Below are 16,449 nucleotides of genomic sequence, written 5' to 3' on the forward strand. Positions count from 1 at the left end.
TGGTGTAAAGTTCACTTAAGACAAGCTTCACAGCGTACAAGGTGGCCTGCTTGTTATTCTGCTCATCAGGTTCTACTTCTATTCAGTCAGCATTTACTACGTATGTCCCATGTACAAGTCTGGTAAGAGCTGCCACTCTCACCCGTGTCTTCCAATGCCTTCCTTTCTCAGATACCATGAGCAATTTGCATTTATAGGTTAAAAACTATTTGGGAAGACCGATTGAATTGGGTACCCCACTAGATTATAAATGTTACGAATACTCTTTCATCTTAGTATGCCCCCATAGAAATGAGAGGAATACTGGGAACAGAGTGAATGCCTCTTGAATGACCAGTCCAGGCCAGTCACAATTGGAATTTGTATATTGTGCCCAACAATTATAGGAAGGCCACCTTGATCCTCCACCCCTGGAAATTCACAGTGGAGGAGAGTCATTCTCATTAACTGTTATGCTATATACATTTCCAACGTCCATGTAACAACCTACTTGGCCTCTGTTACTCCTAATCTTTATAATATACCACCTCACCCCCACCTGCAGGCTCAGTTTCACTGGGACTCCAGGACCAACCCTATTCCTAGGTAGGCAAACATAAAGGGCTCCATATCTTCTCTGGCCTAACATATAAAACAGACTTCCAAACTTTACATCCCCAAAAAACATATGCAATCCTAGCTGTGGGTAATAGCCCCATATTTGCCCTTTGCCTAGACTGCTCTCCAGTAAAACCACTAAGCCCCTAGTACTCCAAATTCTTGCCTCTTTTATATTTTAATCTTCTTGCTTTGGGGCCATAGTTTCTATAAGCCCATGGTCTGACAAACTGTTTCAAGTCACTTCTGACCCTACTCTGACCTTAACCAATAGGTTCCAGCACTGGGATTTTCTTTATTCTTCCTTAATTCCCACCTTCTGCTTCAATCCCTGAAACTTAATGTGCATGTCTCCTTGGGCCTTAGACCTTCATTTAATTAGTCTTCCTGACTGTTGCCTGCTCCTCAAACCAGTCTGCATGACTGGATCTCAATTTCTAGACCCCCCCACCCTGGGTCTTCTCTGCCCAAATCTCTACCTAGTATATGATAATTGATTTCCCCCAAGTCATTTAGATAATTCCAGTAGCCCATGGCCATCTTCATTTCAATGTTCCCCCCAATTTAAACTCCAGTGAGAGACAATCAAGAACTCATGAATACATATATATTTATTTAATTCATAATATAGCATTTTGGATGGGCTGGGATATTTTAGAGGGATGAGGCTGTGTAATAATCTGCAGATGCTCAGATTTCTGTCACTAGAAGAGACGCTATTGGTCCAGAGCTCCCAGTACAAACAAGCCTGGGTTAAAATATTTGATAAAAAATAGTCCGACATTAGTCTAATAAATATTCTAGCCAACAACAACAACAGAGAATATGTCTGAAGATGGCCGACCAGACTGTAAAAGGCAGTTTTACCTGACCTGATGGCAGTCAACTGGCCAACCTGTAATAACACGGCCAAATACAGCCAATGGCTCTGAGGCTGCAATTGGCTTCAGGAATTGAAAGAAGCATGGGAGTGGTTCTTATCTGTCAGCCTCACATTCTCTATTCTGTAGAGGAAAGGGTATCAAATATTTGAGCTAATCAAAAAGTCCATCCATGGATTGCTCCATCCAGGTAGTCATATATAAATATGTAAACCATGGAAGCTTAGAAAATTCACCTAGTGTATTTTTAGCTGAAAAGAACATATAAGTGGTTTTGTTGAAATCTGAATTTCACTGCATCCAAAGTTACACAATGTGATTACATGATAAAAACACATACAGATGCAGGAATCCTTACAAGTAGTCACAACTCCAATGTGGCATTAAAATTTCTTTCATATTCTTAAAACAGGTTTAACTTTATTTTGATTATTTTTGTGCTTTCTTCAGTAAGACAATATAAAAAGTGGAAACAAGCATAAGTTGCAGACAGAAAGAATAATTTGCTAGCAGAAAGGATTGTAGGAGAATAGGTTGAGTAGGGCAACAACAATGAAAACTGAAGAAGTCACCTTCCTTGAAGATGTTAAATACAGGTCCTATTCCCTTTGTCCGACTGGGTTCAGCTAGAGGTAGTCAATGGCTTCTCTTATGGTCCCTAGCATTGCCATTATCTAGGAAAGCCTTGAAGTATCTGGGACTCACCACACCCCCACTGAATACTTTGCCACCATGTTGTTTCTTGAAAAGCACTTTCCGTTATTTGTCTCAGAAACTTCATTGCTTACCTCAAGCCCAGTTTAATTTCCTACATTATTCAGTAGGCTAACCTCTGAGTGATTTGGGGCTATAACCAAAACTTAAATCCATCTTCAAAGAATGAAGTTCAAAAAGACTGAAAAGTTTTTGCAAAGAATGGTGCCACATGCTCTAGACAATTCCCCAAGTTAACTTCCAAAGGGCTTTTGAGGCAGACAACACTCATTTATATGCATGAGTCCCGGGGCATTTGCAAAATAATATCAATATAGCCCAAATGGAGAAGTAACCAAGCTTTTCTGCCCAGGAAATAACAAACACCAGTATGGATATCAGACTACAACAGGGAAACTTTTGATAATTCATTCGTTCATTCATACATTCATTCAATAAACATTAGGCAGCTACTCTGTTCCACACACCATGCCAAGTATTAAAAATACAACAACAAAAGACACAGTCCCTGCCCTCAAGGTATTCACAGTCTAGTAGGGAAGATGATCATTATACATTAGACTTTTGTGTGCATCAGAATCACCTGGGAACTTGTTGAAAATGTCAAATTCCACCTATGTGCCCAAATAGTCTAATTAAGTAGATCAGGAGTGGGGTCTAGGAATAAACTGTTTTAACAAACACCAAAGGTGGCTCTAACAGGTGGCCTGAGGACCACACTGAAAAACACCGCTATACAGTGTGATTATTGCTGAGAAGGGAGGAACACTCAAAGGTGCCACAGAAGCTCAGAAGAGAACATGCCCCAGGCAAGGGCGTCAGGAGTTAATTTGGTTGAGAGGGGTCAGGGTGGGGAAAGGTAGTCTAGGCTAAAGTCAAAAATAAGGTGGGGGAAGTTGAAGCTTTGTCCCAGGCCACCAAAACCTAAAGGGCACAAAAAACAAATGAATAGCTTGGGAGAGCTGAGGATCAGGTAGAGGAAATTGGTCCAGGCGGAGGTGGAGTGCTCTGCATTTATAGCATCTTCACACTATTCCCTTAATTTAAGAACAATTCCTGTTTACTCTGGGCATCAAAACTGTCAATAATGTCTCCATTCCAGGCCCAGAGAACAACCCATGTGAGTAATTGACCTTGTCCAGAGTAACGACTGTAAGGAGGGAAATGGCAAAAGGTGAAGCTAGGAAAGCCAAGAGGGACCTGAAAAGCCAAACCCCATGTAAATGGGACCTTCTACTGAATGCTATGGGAGCCAGTGAGAGGTTTTAGGAAGGGGTGTGGGGAATAACTTGTGTTTAAAAACTGGGGGATAAGCCCTAGAGGAGAGACCAGAGTAACTTAGAGATGAAAGGCATACATTGTAAAGCACCACTACAGTGTAATGGGGCTGGGGCTGGGAAGAGGAGGTTAATATTCCTTGTGCACTTCACTAAATGCCAGGTGCTATGCTAGGCAGTTTACATGTGCTATCTTTTTAAATCTTTGCAACAGCCTTGTGAGGTAGGTATTATTTTACGGAAGAGGAAACAGAGGCTCAGAGAAGTGAAGTAACTTACCCTAGTCCCACAGCTAGTAAATGGCAGAAGAACTAGGATTATTTTAGTCCAAAGTGCTATTTCCCAGCACTACTGGATCTTACTGAGGTTGCTCATTTCCTAATCAGCAGAAATTACATACGGTTTTTTAAAACAAAAAAAGCGGACTTTGCTACCAGATGCCTAAGTTTGAGCCTGCCATCTGTACTTGCATCAGTCTTGCTTTCCATGTTAGGTGAAAAAAACAATACAAAGCTGTTATTTAGGGGGGTTATATAGATTATTTGTCTCTCCTACAGGATTGTAAGGCATTTGACAGCAAGGGACTGTGTTTTATCAATATATCCGGCAGCAGAGCGGTACCCAGCATGTGGTAGTTTGTTGAATGAATTAATGAATTAACATCCACCAAGATAGTGGAAAGGAAGAAGGGAGAAGTTTTGGCATTGTTTCAAGGCTCCAATCTGGTGGCTTGTTACAGCTACCATTTTGTACAAAAGTAGTCTTTTCACAGCTCCGAAGAAGTAGACTCCTTGAAGCCTGGAGACTCTTCTCCTGGGAAGGAGAAAGCTCTGGTTCTGACATCCCCAATCTCCGCAGTGGAAGTGACAAAAGCACAGACCATAAACTTGATGCCCCTCAACAACAGTGATGACAAACCGCATTTGCCATGAAGGGTTGGCTAAGCAGATGGATAGTGTAAACAAGATTGCAAGAGGAATGATTATTTAACCTGTTTAAGAAAACAGACTGTTCGCAGGCATTCTGAAGCACTTTGGAAGTGTTTTATCCGAAAATACAAGTGCCTTTATATGCAAATAGTTGTTGCAGCTATAACACTCCATTCTCACGGATTAAGTAAATAAAGTTCCTAAAGAACATCCATTATTATGCAACTCTTTTTTTAGCCTAATTCTAGTAACTGTATGTACTTCAGAGTAATAAAGCTATATTTCTTTGAGATATTCTGTAAAGAATTTTTAACAATTCAGATGACCCTCTTCCATTAGGCAGCCTCAGTGAAACTGCACTACACATAATGCTTGTATTGGATCAATTTTCTATCCAGCGCTAGTGGCTAATGTGCAGTCTTGTCCCCCAATCTTTCCTACTCCAGTTTAGAGCTCTTCCCACCATCTATGTCATTATTGCATATGTGTGTGACACGAAGGAGAATGGGAGGGATGAACGGAGAGGGGGGGAATTGTTGCCTGATTTCGATGTTCCCTTTAGGGGACAAAAATGGACGATATAATTTCTTTTCCCTTCCAGTATATTTCTCACTCAAACGAGCAAATAAAAAAATTATTATGTATATATAATTATAAAATGAATATATAATACATATTTATTCATTTTATGTATATTATATATACACATTTGTGTTTTTACTTTACAATAAATCCTTGATGGTAGGTTTTTATCAAAAACTACATATAATATGCGATCATCCGATCCTTCAAAATTCTACTTGGCCAAATTGACCAGTACTAGAGAGGCTGATACCCCACACACGCCTTTCCTGCTGGCTAGCCCCTCGTTCAGAGCATCTTTCTACATTATTTACTTAGAATTATCCTAATTCCTTCCAGTATCATTTACACTCCTAAATCATCAGGAAATTTGAATTCTCCAGTGGTGAGAAGTATTCTCTAGATTTCTCCTCCAATGGCTTGACCCCAGACTACTTGGAAAATTTGCTCAGAGAAACTCAACACATTAATTCAGATACAAGCTTTAGTGCACAAAAATTAAATCTATAATACCTAGTTATTTTGGATGCTTCAGATGAACTTTATTTTTTATCTTGTATATTGGACACTAACTGAGGTTTAGGAGGGGAAGAACCGCTGAACTGTAGACCCAGTGAATTCTATGCTCTCTTGAAACTTAATGGCAAGCTTTCATCCCAGAAACATAAGGGGATTCTTGAGGCCTACAGTTGCATTCCTGCCGCTCAGGGTAATCAATAAAATCTGGGGCAGGCAAACCAGACAGGATCATTAGGGATTTGTTCCAGATTGTAAATGTTGGACAAACTGGAAGAATGAAGGTCACATCAAAAGTATGAAGATGGAGAGAGTTAGCTGGGTCATAGAAAGACAGCATGTTGTTGTCATAATCCAGAAGGACACCCAGACGCTTCAACTGTGGGGGCACATCCACCAGCATTTCTTTGTTGTTATGTCTCACTACGAAGTTACTATTGCATCGAGAGAAGACCCATGAGGAGGCATTCTTGCCAATCCATTCATTCTTGGGAGCAGATTTGTAGGCAATGCCAATTGCATACCTGTGAGACAGTGGAAAGGAGAAAGAAATAAACATTCATTATTTGATCTGAGTTAGGGGCGCCTGGGTAGCTCAGTCGGTTAAGCGTCCGACTTCGGCTCAGGTCATGATCTCACAGTTTGTGGGTTCGAGCCCCGCTTCGGGCTCTGTGCTGGCAGCTCAGAGCCTGGACCCTGCTTTGGATTCTGTGTCTCCCTCTCTCTCTGCTCCTCCCCTGCTCATGCTCTGTCTCTCTCTCTCTCAAAAATAAATAAACACTAAAAAAAATTTTTAAAAATGATCTGAGTTATGCTAGATACCATATGGGATATACAAGAATATCCCATAGAAGCAGGTATCCTTAACTTCTTCATTTACTAAACAGTTTACATTTAGATCCATAATGTTGATAGCACTAGAGCTTTACAAAGTCAGCAATTAGAATGCTGTAGTAATTTCCAGCTGTGATCCCAGTATATTTCCCAAGATTTTTTTGTTTAAAGCTGGCCAATTTTTCTAGGAGTGGTTTTCATCACATCCCTTTTAACCTTGACATACTGGTACGACGTTTGTGCTATGGAACTGAATCTCCTAGGAACCTGACAGCAGGAGAAAGGAGAAGAAAAAAACTGTAAGTGGGATCCACTCACCATGTTGAGGAACCCATGACCACCTCCCAGTAGTGGCAGCCACTGTCAATGAATATATTTCCTGCTGCCCCATAGCACCCTGTGCCACTAAACCTCTCTGGGGTATGGCTCTTCTTCAGAGAGCTTTCATCCTTCTCCATCTGCAACCCATCATTGGAGATCTTCAACTTCTTGTGAGTCATTTTGGGATCTAGTTTAAAGGGTTGGCCTGAAAAAAGTAGAAAAAAATGCATAAGAAAATACTTAAGAATTCCATCTTCGTCCTTCAGGGCTATCACTACCAGGAGATTCTTGATATCATGCTCATTTGTGGGCCAGTGCAAGTTGGTGCTATTTGGATTATATTAAGGAAGTAGGCCTGAAGCCACCCTTTTCAATAACATAAGAATAAGCTGCCCCCCACTTCGTATGTTATCAAATTAAAAGGGTCTCATGTTCTCAAATGTGTTTTTTACTCTGCTTTATCTCAGTGGGTGATTTGGGATTTGAGTGGGGTTTAGGGGAAGGAGCATTTGAGGTGAGGCAAAGTGAGGGGAACTGATGAGGTGGTTGCTGGCAGAACAAAAAAACAAAAACAACTCAGTAATGACAATCTTTTTACCCTCTTACAATTGGGATGTAAATAACATATGATTAGGTAACTTTGTCAGAGTGACTGTTGCATCATCATCAACAATCAGAGAAAACATTTGTCATGTAGGATCACTCGCGACAGAGGATTCCTTATAACCATATGACAAAACAAGTTACTAGGAGCCAACTGCTGGATATGGCAAGAGCTGTATTATACAACATGGGTCTGCGGCTGACACTGCTGGCGAACACAACACCCATTCCCTACTTTTTCTCTGTGACCCACTTTCACTATAGAGGCCAAAAAAGCTAAATATTCAAGCTCCTAGCCTCTCTGGCTGCTAGGGGTGGCTAACAAGGTGGAAGCAGAGGGAAACAGAAGTCAGACAAGCTTGGGGACACTTCTGCAATGTGCCCGTTTTCCCAGTAAAAGGGATAGCCATCATGTGTACCAACCCCCTCCCCCTCTTCCTCTCTTAAAAGGAAATAAGACATCTGGAGGCTGAAATGGCCATACTGTGATCATGTGACAATAAGCCAGTACACAAAGGGAGGAGTTTGGATCTTTCACGACATCACAGAACGAGCTGCCGCACTAGTCCTGAACTGCCTACGTTCCAACTTCTTGCTGTGAGAAAGAGAAAAAAAAATACTATGTGTTAAGCTAAGTTAGTTGGATTTTCAGTCACCTGCATCCAGAAGCATTCCTAAGAGGTATGGCTTCTCTGCAGAAGGGTTCTACCAGCTCATCGCAAATTAGTACCGTTTGACACAACTGTTCCCCATGCATGGGATGGGGTGCAGAGAAAAAGCCTTGACTAACATCCTCCTCAAACACCAGCTACTACTACATATACTTTGTGTATATCTTTGTACTCACATATCCCCCAGGGGCACCATCGGAGCCCGTGCCCAAAGCATCAACTAAAATGGTAAACTCCTCTACCCAGTGCCTCTGCTCTCTGGCACTGCTGTGGGTACCTGCTCAGGCTAAATGTACTCCCTGGCATGGAGGGGAAAACGGATCTCTCCTTTTGGGAGCATCATAACATACTATTTGTTTTTAGTCGGGTAGGTTCACTGTTCCGGCTGCCTGCTTGGTTTATGGCTTTAACAATGAAGATGTAGCGCGTCCCACTCTGAAGTCCATGCACTGTGTAGTGGTTCTGTTTAATGTTGGGCACAATCATCCAGCTATCCACTGAATTATACAGGCCTGTAAGGTGGGGAAAGACAAGGACATTAACCGGCAGGTAGTAGAGATAGGATTAGAAGCACACTGAAAATTCATCAAAAGCTTCCCCCCCCCCACCCGCACCACCAAAGAAAGGTTAATTTCACTTTGTTTTCTTTTGAGTCCCAGGATGCACAGTGAGATAAATATCTTCTGTTTTGTTTCTCCCATGGAGCTAGGCTTATGCCAGGCAATTGAATGTCACCACTAGTGAAGTTTAGGTTGCTTCAATTTTCTGCGCAATAATATAGGAAAGGCCACTATACCAAAAAAAAAAAAAAAAAAAAAAAAATCACCGAATCACCACTTTTATGGAGTCTCTGGATCTTTACGCCAAAGGTCCAATCCCCTGAGAGCTGAGTCTAGCCTCATATGGGTGGAGCGGTCCTGTGCACAGCGCAGGAACATGGAATCTCAGAGCCAAAAGGACACCTACATGCCATGTTTCTGTCCTTTTACAAAGGGTAGCTAAGATTGAGAGAAGGTGACTTGCCCAAGGCCACAGAAAGATGGTGATGGCGCTGAGAGTGTAACCCTGGTTTCTTTAACCCTAGGCCAGTGTTCTCTCCGCTACGTCACAATTCATGGGGTAGACAGCAATGTTCCTTGGTCTCTGCAAGGTAGTGAAGCTTTCAGGGCTTATGGCTCATCTCACCCTCCCCATCCTCACCCTCACTTCCCAATCTAACTGGACTCTGAGGTATCATAGGGAAGCCAAGGAGATGGCATGATAACCAAAGCAAAATTGCCATCTCCCCACTTGGCACTACCCATCTTTTGCTCCTTCCTGGTTCCAATATTCATTCGAAGTTGGGTGGTCCAGGAACACATTGTTGCCTGGAACCTTCTTCCCTCCCAAGCTCAGAGATCTAGGTTTCTGCTTTCGAAACTCTTTAGACCATAAACATTGACTTAAACCAAGAAAAATGCACATAATTAAAAACATGTATTTGGCTAACTGTTAGTAGAAGAGGGGTTGACGTTCTGGTTTGTGAATTATCCAGGCTTCTCTCTTCTGTTACCTGTCTTTCAATCAGTTTATTGCTTTTTAACCACAATTCTAACAAAGCATGGACAGGAATGGGCAAGGAAAATGAACAGTGAATGTAGTCACTTCTATGCAGCCTTAGTGAAGGATTTAGTGAGGTTGAAAATGAAAAGTAATCATGAGTGGTTTGAAAGAGATCTGATCATGAGGGTTTTATAATTAATTTGGTGGATGGTTGAAAAAGTCTAAAATAAAACTAGAAAAAGAAGCATGAAGGAGGGAAAACACATATGTTAGAAAAAGAATAACTGGTGAAGACGCTCAGTTATGCTCAGGAAAAGACAATAAGGATAAGGGCCAGGAATAATGTTTGAGGGCCTGGTTAGCTATGTACCAATTCACAATATGAATCATAAACTGCACACTAGACTTTAATACAAAAAGGGAAATAAATGGTCTTCCAGATATACTTCTAACAATACAAAACAAAAAACAAATGCCACAATTAAGTACTATGTAGCTATGAAAAAAGACTGGAGTGGGGTGCCTGGGTGGCTCAGTCAGTTAAGCATCCGACTCTTAATTTCAGCTCATGTCATGATCTCACGGTTTGTAAGATCGAGCCTCACATCGGGCTCCATGATGACAGCGTGGAGCTGCTTGGGATTCTTTCTCTCCCTCTCTCTCTCTCTGCCCCTCCCCTGATCTAAATGAATAAATAAATTAATTAATTAAATAAGCTTAAAAAAAAGAATGAAGAAGAACTCTGTTAACTGATATGGAGTGATTTCCAGGGTTTACTGTTAACTGAAAAAACCAAATTGCAAAAGAGCATGCATGTATAGTACAACACTTTTTTTCCAAGGAAGAAGGGCAAATAAGGGAGCATACATATATCTGCTTGTTTACAAAACACCAATAACAATAGGAAGGAAAACCCAGAAAATATTGTAGTTGGTTAGCTACAAGGGATGGGGGAGGGCAGGGGATTAAAAAGATAGGGGTGAAAATGACACTTCTTTTTTTTTTTTAAATGTTTATTTTTGAGAGAGACAGACAGACAGAGTGCAAGCAGGGGAGGGGCAGAAAGAGAGGGAGACACAGAGCTCAAAGCAGGCTTCAGGCTCCGAGCTGTCAGCACAGAGCCCGACACAGGGTTTGAACTCACGAAACATGAGACTGTGAGATCATGCCCTGAGCCAAAGTCAGATGCTCAACCGACTGAGCCACCCAGGTGACCCAAGAATGACAATCCTTTGAATACACTTTTTTCTTGTATCGGTTTCCCTTTTGGAAACACACTGCTGTTTCACAAATTCAGAAAATTAAAATTAAATCAATATGAATGGGAAGAGCAGGGACTAAAACTGAAGGCAAACTGAAGCAAATGAACCCAAATGCATTTCAAATGAAAAACAACCACACCAAAAGGATGGGGGCAGGAGGAGAACTGAAAACAAATCCTGAACTATTGTTTGTTTTTGTAGTGGCGTGGACAAAGCACTTCTGGAACTGTTAGATCTATTATGGGATTAAGCAAATGAGTACATGTGTTGATGTTGTTGGGAGCCAAGGTTCTCATTGTGGAAGTAGGAATGTAAAAATATCAAATGGGGGAAGGCAACAAAGAATGTGTGGACATGGACTGGAATTGGAGGCATTGGTATGAACTCATGATTTCTATATATGTGTGTGTATATGGGCATCCATATGTGCACATATGTTAAGTACATGCATATGTACATTATGTGTGTGCACGTGCATATGTGCATGGGCATATGTGTGTATTTCTAGTATCCAGATCTTATTCTATAATAACATTCTCCAATTAAAAGGAACCAAGTTTCCTTAGAGAAATGGCTGATTTCAAGGCTGGGGCAGGATAAGATGAATACGACCTTAGAATCTTTTGTTATGCTAGAAAGTAAAGAAGTATTCAAGAAAATTATGGCAGAATATAAGAACCCAGGAGTAAGCTTCAAAGTCTTACTGGCTAAACCTGGACAACCTGAGCATCCAAATAAGCAAGGGCAGTGAAGAATTATAAACCATTATAAAGAGAATTCATGAGGCCATACTGATAAGTAGATAAATAGACAGAGGGTGGGGCTTTGGCTTACAGTAGAATGTAGAAGGTCAACTTGTAAAAGTGGGAGGGGATCCTCCTTTGGAAAATTATAATTTTGTAATCATCAGAGCAAAGACTGGACCAGGCAAGGAGTTTTGATTGGTGCTAAAACAGGAGTGGGGGTGAGATGGGTTTGATGAGGAAGCAAGACAGTTTCCTTGTTTCAAAGTTATCACCACACAGATTGCTCATTAGTTGCAAAAGGAAAAGCAGTAACTACAGGATGAAGAAATCAGGCAACACCTTTGACTCGCTGAACAAAATTAGCATCACCAACGAAGGGCGAGTGGACATGATGTGCCTCGAGATGTGATGTCCTAAGGAGGACACCCCTCCCATGTGGTATTCCAGCAATGAATTCATAGTCTGAATATAAATCATGAGGAAACTTCAGAGAAACCCAAAATAAGGGATAGTATAATAAAGAAATAAAAAGACATTTAAAAAATCTGTCAATGTCGTTAAAGACAAAGAAAGACTGACAAACTAAGTGTTCCAGATTAAAGGAGGCTACAGAGTGGTGCGTGGCTGGCTCAAATGGTGGAGTGCTAAGTCTCAGGGTTGTGAGTTTGAGCCCCACGTTGGGTGTACAGATTACTTAAAAATAAAATTTAGGGGAGCCTGGGTGGCTCAGTCAGTTAAATGTCTGACTTCGGCTCAGGTCATGGTCTCATGGTTCATGAGTTAGAATCCTGCATTGGGCTCCGTGCTGACAGCTCAGAGCCTGGAGCCTGCTTCGGATCCTGTGTCTCCCTCTCTCTCTGCCCCTCCCCAAATCATGCTCTGTCTCTCTCTCTCTCAAAAATAAACTTTAAAAAAATTTTAATAAAATTAAAAAAAATAAAGGAGGCTACAGATATGACATTAAATGCAATACCTGATCCTTGACTCTAAAGGACAATATTGGGTTCTTCACATTATAAAGGATACTATTGGGTCAACTGTCAAAATTGGAATATGAATAGTGGATCAGGAAAAGTACTGTATCAAATCTCTTAAAGTTGATAACTGTACTGTGGTTAGGTAAGAGTTTCCTTATTCTTACAAAACCTACACAGAAGAATTTAGGGGTAAAAGGTCATGATGTATGCAATTTACTCTCAAATGGTTCAGAAATATATAGAGAGAGATAGGGAATGCTAGCAAATGATAAAGGAAATGAAATAACATGTTGACAAGTGGATGTTGACAAGTGGATGAATCTGGGTAAAGAGTTTACAGGCATTCTTTGTGCTACTCTTACAACTTTTCTGTAATTTCAAAACCAGTTCTACATTTTAAAAAGGTAAATATAGGATTCTCTGGGTATCACCGAGACTTGGTGAGATGGGGTTTATGACTGAATTATGGTAATGGAAATATACACCTTGTTCCAAAGGGAAAGACCACAATATGGAAATCCATGAAGCCAAGTGTAAATGTGTAGTGGAGAACATTTGCATGGAAATGAAAAGGAGAGGAAATAGAAGTTTTATCTTTGTGGCAGTTTGTTACAGACTGCCTGGCCAGACAAAGTATAGCCAGTGCTTTCATAATGCAAATCACGAAACTGAAAAGGAGAAAAGATATACAGTAATGGGGAATACAGTCAGCTAAATATCTGTTTGAATTCAGCTAACAGCATCATCTGAAACATCATTGGCTTGTGACCATCCCAAATCTTAGATGAGGTGGGGAGATAATTAGAAATGAAGGGAGAAAGCTGAAAAAAAATAAGGGGACTATTTCTCCAGACAAAATACTAACCAACAAGGAAGACATTTCTGGTTAAAGAAAATGTGGAGTTGGACTATTTTAAGATTCCTCATATAAATGGTATCATGTAGTATTTGTCCTTCTGTGTCTGGCTTATTTCACTTAGCACAATGCCCTCCGGGTTCACGCATGTTGTCACACATGGCAGAATCTCCTTCTTTTTAAAGGCTGAATTATATTTTATTGTATGGATATACCACATTTTCTTTATCCATTGATCTGTTGATGGACAACTTTTTTGTATGTTGACTACATGTAAATAAAGTGGTCTAAGAAAAGAGAAAATGTGGAAAAACCTCGAGGGAAAAGCATCTCTCAGAGTCCAGGTTTAATCAACAGCAGCAGAACAGGGGCAGGCCAGACCAACAGGTAGGACTGAGACCTTGAATCTTCCTGAATATGTATTCCCAGTAAAATTGTTTCATTTTATCTGCCCATTGCCAGACAAAATTTTGCTCAGGGCTCTGCACTTGTCCCTGCCCTATCCCATTTTTCTATTTATGATTGGAAGAAGACATAGAAGGCAGGCTGGAAAGGCAGAAACTGGATTTAAAAGGATTTTGGCAGGTTCGAATGTGGAGTCACAGCTAACCAGACAAAATGTAATAGGGATGTACTCAAGGTGTTGTATTTCAGTTTATACAATCAACTGTATAGGAACAAGATTTTGAAATACCTAGGGATTTCAGCTGACTACATGCTCAGAAGTCAACACAGGCAATGTGACTACTGGAATAAAAAGGTTTGGGGCGGGGGTCATCAGCTAATGTATAAGACAAATAATCCAGCTAACCTCCGTGGTGGTCAGACCACTTCTGGAGTACTGTTTTCACTTTTTTGACAGCATGTTGTATAAAACACTCTGACAAACATGGGTGTATTCCTAAAAAGGATACCGTGATGGTAAAGGGTCTGAAACCAGGTCACATGAGGAGCGATTCAAAGACCTGAGGATATGTAAGCCTGGAAAAGAGAAAATTTAGAAGGGACATATATGAGAGCTACGTAAAATGATCTGAAGAACTGTCATGTGAGAGATGGATTAGGTTTACTAGTGAGGCATAAAGGGGCAAGACTAGGACAAATTGGTAGCTGTGGGTTTAATTCAAGAAAACATTAAGATTAAAGTCTGACAGGCTCGGGTTCAAATCTTGACTCCATCAGTTTGTAGCTCTGTGACCTTGGGCAACTCATTTATCTTGAACCTCAGCTTCTTCATCTATAAAACAGAATTAATATCAACTCTTTCATATGGTTAAGGAAGAACTCATGAAGACTAAGTGGGAGTGTTTGTAAATGACAAAGCATAATGCACATACACATTATCATTGTCATTAGTTACTAGGAGGGAGAGTTGGGCCTTTTCTAGGGACGCACTTACAATTATTTATAGCTGCACAACAACTGAATGAGTTATTTTGTTAGAAGTGAGCTACTCATCACTGGACATGTTCGAGTAGAGACAGGACAATCATCTACTGGGTGACTGGTAAAATTAAAGATTAGCTTAAATGACATCTAAGTTTCCTTCCAATTCTAAGGTGCTATAATCCTATTGTTATTAAGAATTGTCCATTAAGCTCTTCTTCATGGAGGACGATATATCTTTGAAAATAAGGAGGACAGCCTTTGGATCTTTGTCACTTCTTGGACTTATTTCTCAACTCCCAGGAGACCACCGCTCTCCCCATCTCAGGAAGGAGGAGCACAGTTGCTGGCTGTAAGCCATTCCAGAGCAGTAGAGACAAGTGCAGAAAAGCATGTCAGGGAGGCCTTAGAGTTTGTGACTCCACCACCTGGAAAAAATACCTAGGAATACAGCTACCCAGGCCAAGTGGCTTAGGTTGGAGCTGCACGAGGCAAGTGTTTTTAGAAATTTGACCCCCAATGTGTTCTCATCTCCCCACCCCAGCATGTGGCCCAGAATTGTCACACAACCAAAAAGGGAAGCCTATTGGGAGGGTTTCATTGGAAAAACTCCTCTCCCTGTGAAGTCAGACACAGAAGCACAAGCACAGAGGTCAAAGAAAATACTAATTTGCAGCTGTGTGGATGCAACCTTAGGGTGGGAATCTGTTCCAGCCTGGAATCCAGTTTTAATTCTGCTTTCCAGTTCTCCCCAGCACATGGAGGGGAACTTGCAGCTGGCCCCCTTCAGTCTGGCAATCGATGCGTCAGGTTTCTACTCTGCCATGTCTTGCTCCAATTCATCAGGAGGAGAAACCATAGAATGGGAGCCCAATGACTGCTTTTTGACCATCTTTCATCTTGCGGCCTGCTGACACATTTTTGTATTTGGTGTAATTCTTGGAGGAAAGGCACAAGGGGTACAGTGACAGAGGCAGGAGGCTTGTCGCTATAGTCGCCGATACAAATAGGTGCGTTAAAGGAAGTAGTAGTCTTTGAACATAGCATATTTTACCATGATAATGAAGTGGAAGAAGAGTCAAGGAGAGAGATGTTCACACACAGAGGATCAGCAATGATGGTGGCTTAGCTACCCAGGAATGAATTCTGAGCTGTGTTCTGACTGGGGAGAGTGGAGTGACATGAAGTAACTGAGGAAAGGCTTAAGGATTACATAAACAAATGGGAGTGGCCCCAGTGACTGCCCAGCAAGGAAATACACAACTTGCTTGTCACCCATCAATAAGGTCTTTGCAATGCACTGGGGGAGTTTGCACTGTCTACGAAACACTGTGCTAAACAACCTAACATGTCTTACAAACACTTGCCTCGTGGCGCCCCGGCCAATCTTGAGCAGCTTACTGCTTCCTTACATTTCCTTATCTCTGGCCACAGGCCCCAACTACACCATGACTTACTGATGAAGTTAGCCTGGCCAGTGAATATGGTGTACTGAAGCTCATAGGAGCTGATGCTGAACTCATCATCCGAGATCCAGTGGACTGTAATGGTGTCATGGGAGGCAGTACAGAGTTCCTCTCGGATAGATGGTGGGTTTGGGGCTGTAAGGAAAGGTGGAAAAGAAGGTAAAGGAAAGCACACTCTCCGTTCTGCAAGTTTAACAATTGTTACCCTCGCTGCCCAACTCTACACCTCATAGAGAGGAGGCTGTCTTAATAAGAAGCTTTAGATAGCATATCCTGAACAACCTGAAGC

General features: G+C 41.3%; 1 protein-coding gene across 3 annotated transcripts in view; it reads right to left on the reverse strand.

Moving 5' to 3' along the window:
• Window positions 1–1,190: 1,190 nt before the first annotated feature.
• Window positions 1,191–16,449, reverse strand: part of MID2 (midline 2) — a 138,985-nt gene continuing 123,726 nt past the window's right edge. For 2 of the 3 annotated variants that reach the window (XM_040468460.1, XM_040468462.1), the window contains exons 7-10: window positions 16,062–16,295; window positions 8,276–8,437; window positions 6,649–6,856; window positions 1,191–6,020 (exon numbers count right to left, since the gene is read on the reverse strand). In XM_040468460.1, coding sequence (XP_040324394.1) covers window positions 5,618–6,020; window positions 6,649–6,856; window positions 8,276–8,437; window positions 16,062–16,295 — 1,007 coding nt within the window. In that variant the 3' untranslated portion in view covers window positions 1,191–5,617. The remainder of the gene's footprint in view (window positions 6,021–6,648; window positions 6,857–8,275; window positions 8,438–16,061; window positions 16,296–16,449) is intronic. The other variant, XM_040468461.1, reaches the window with a different exon arrangement.

This window comes from Herpailurus yagouaroundi, unplaced genomic scaffold, assembly GCF_014898765.1.
Source record: "Herpailurus yagouaroundi ecotype Mexico unplaced genomic scaffold, PumYag 67700, whole genome shotgun sequence".
In the NCBI taxonomy this organism is placed as follows: domain Eukaryota; kingdom Metazoa; phylum Chordata; class Mammalia; order Carnivora; family Felidae; genus Herpailurus; species Herpailurus yagouaroundi.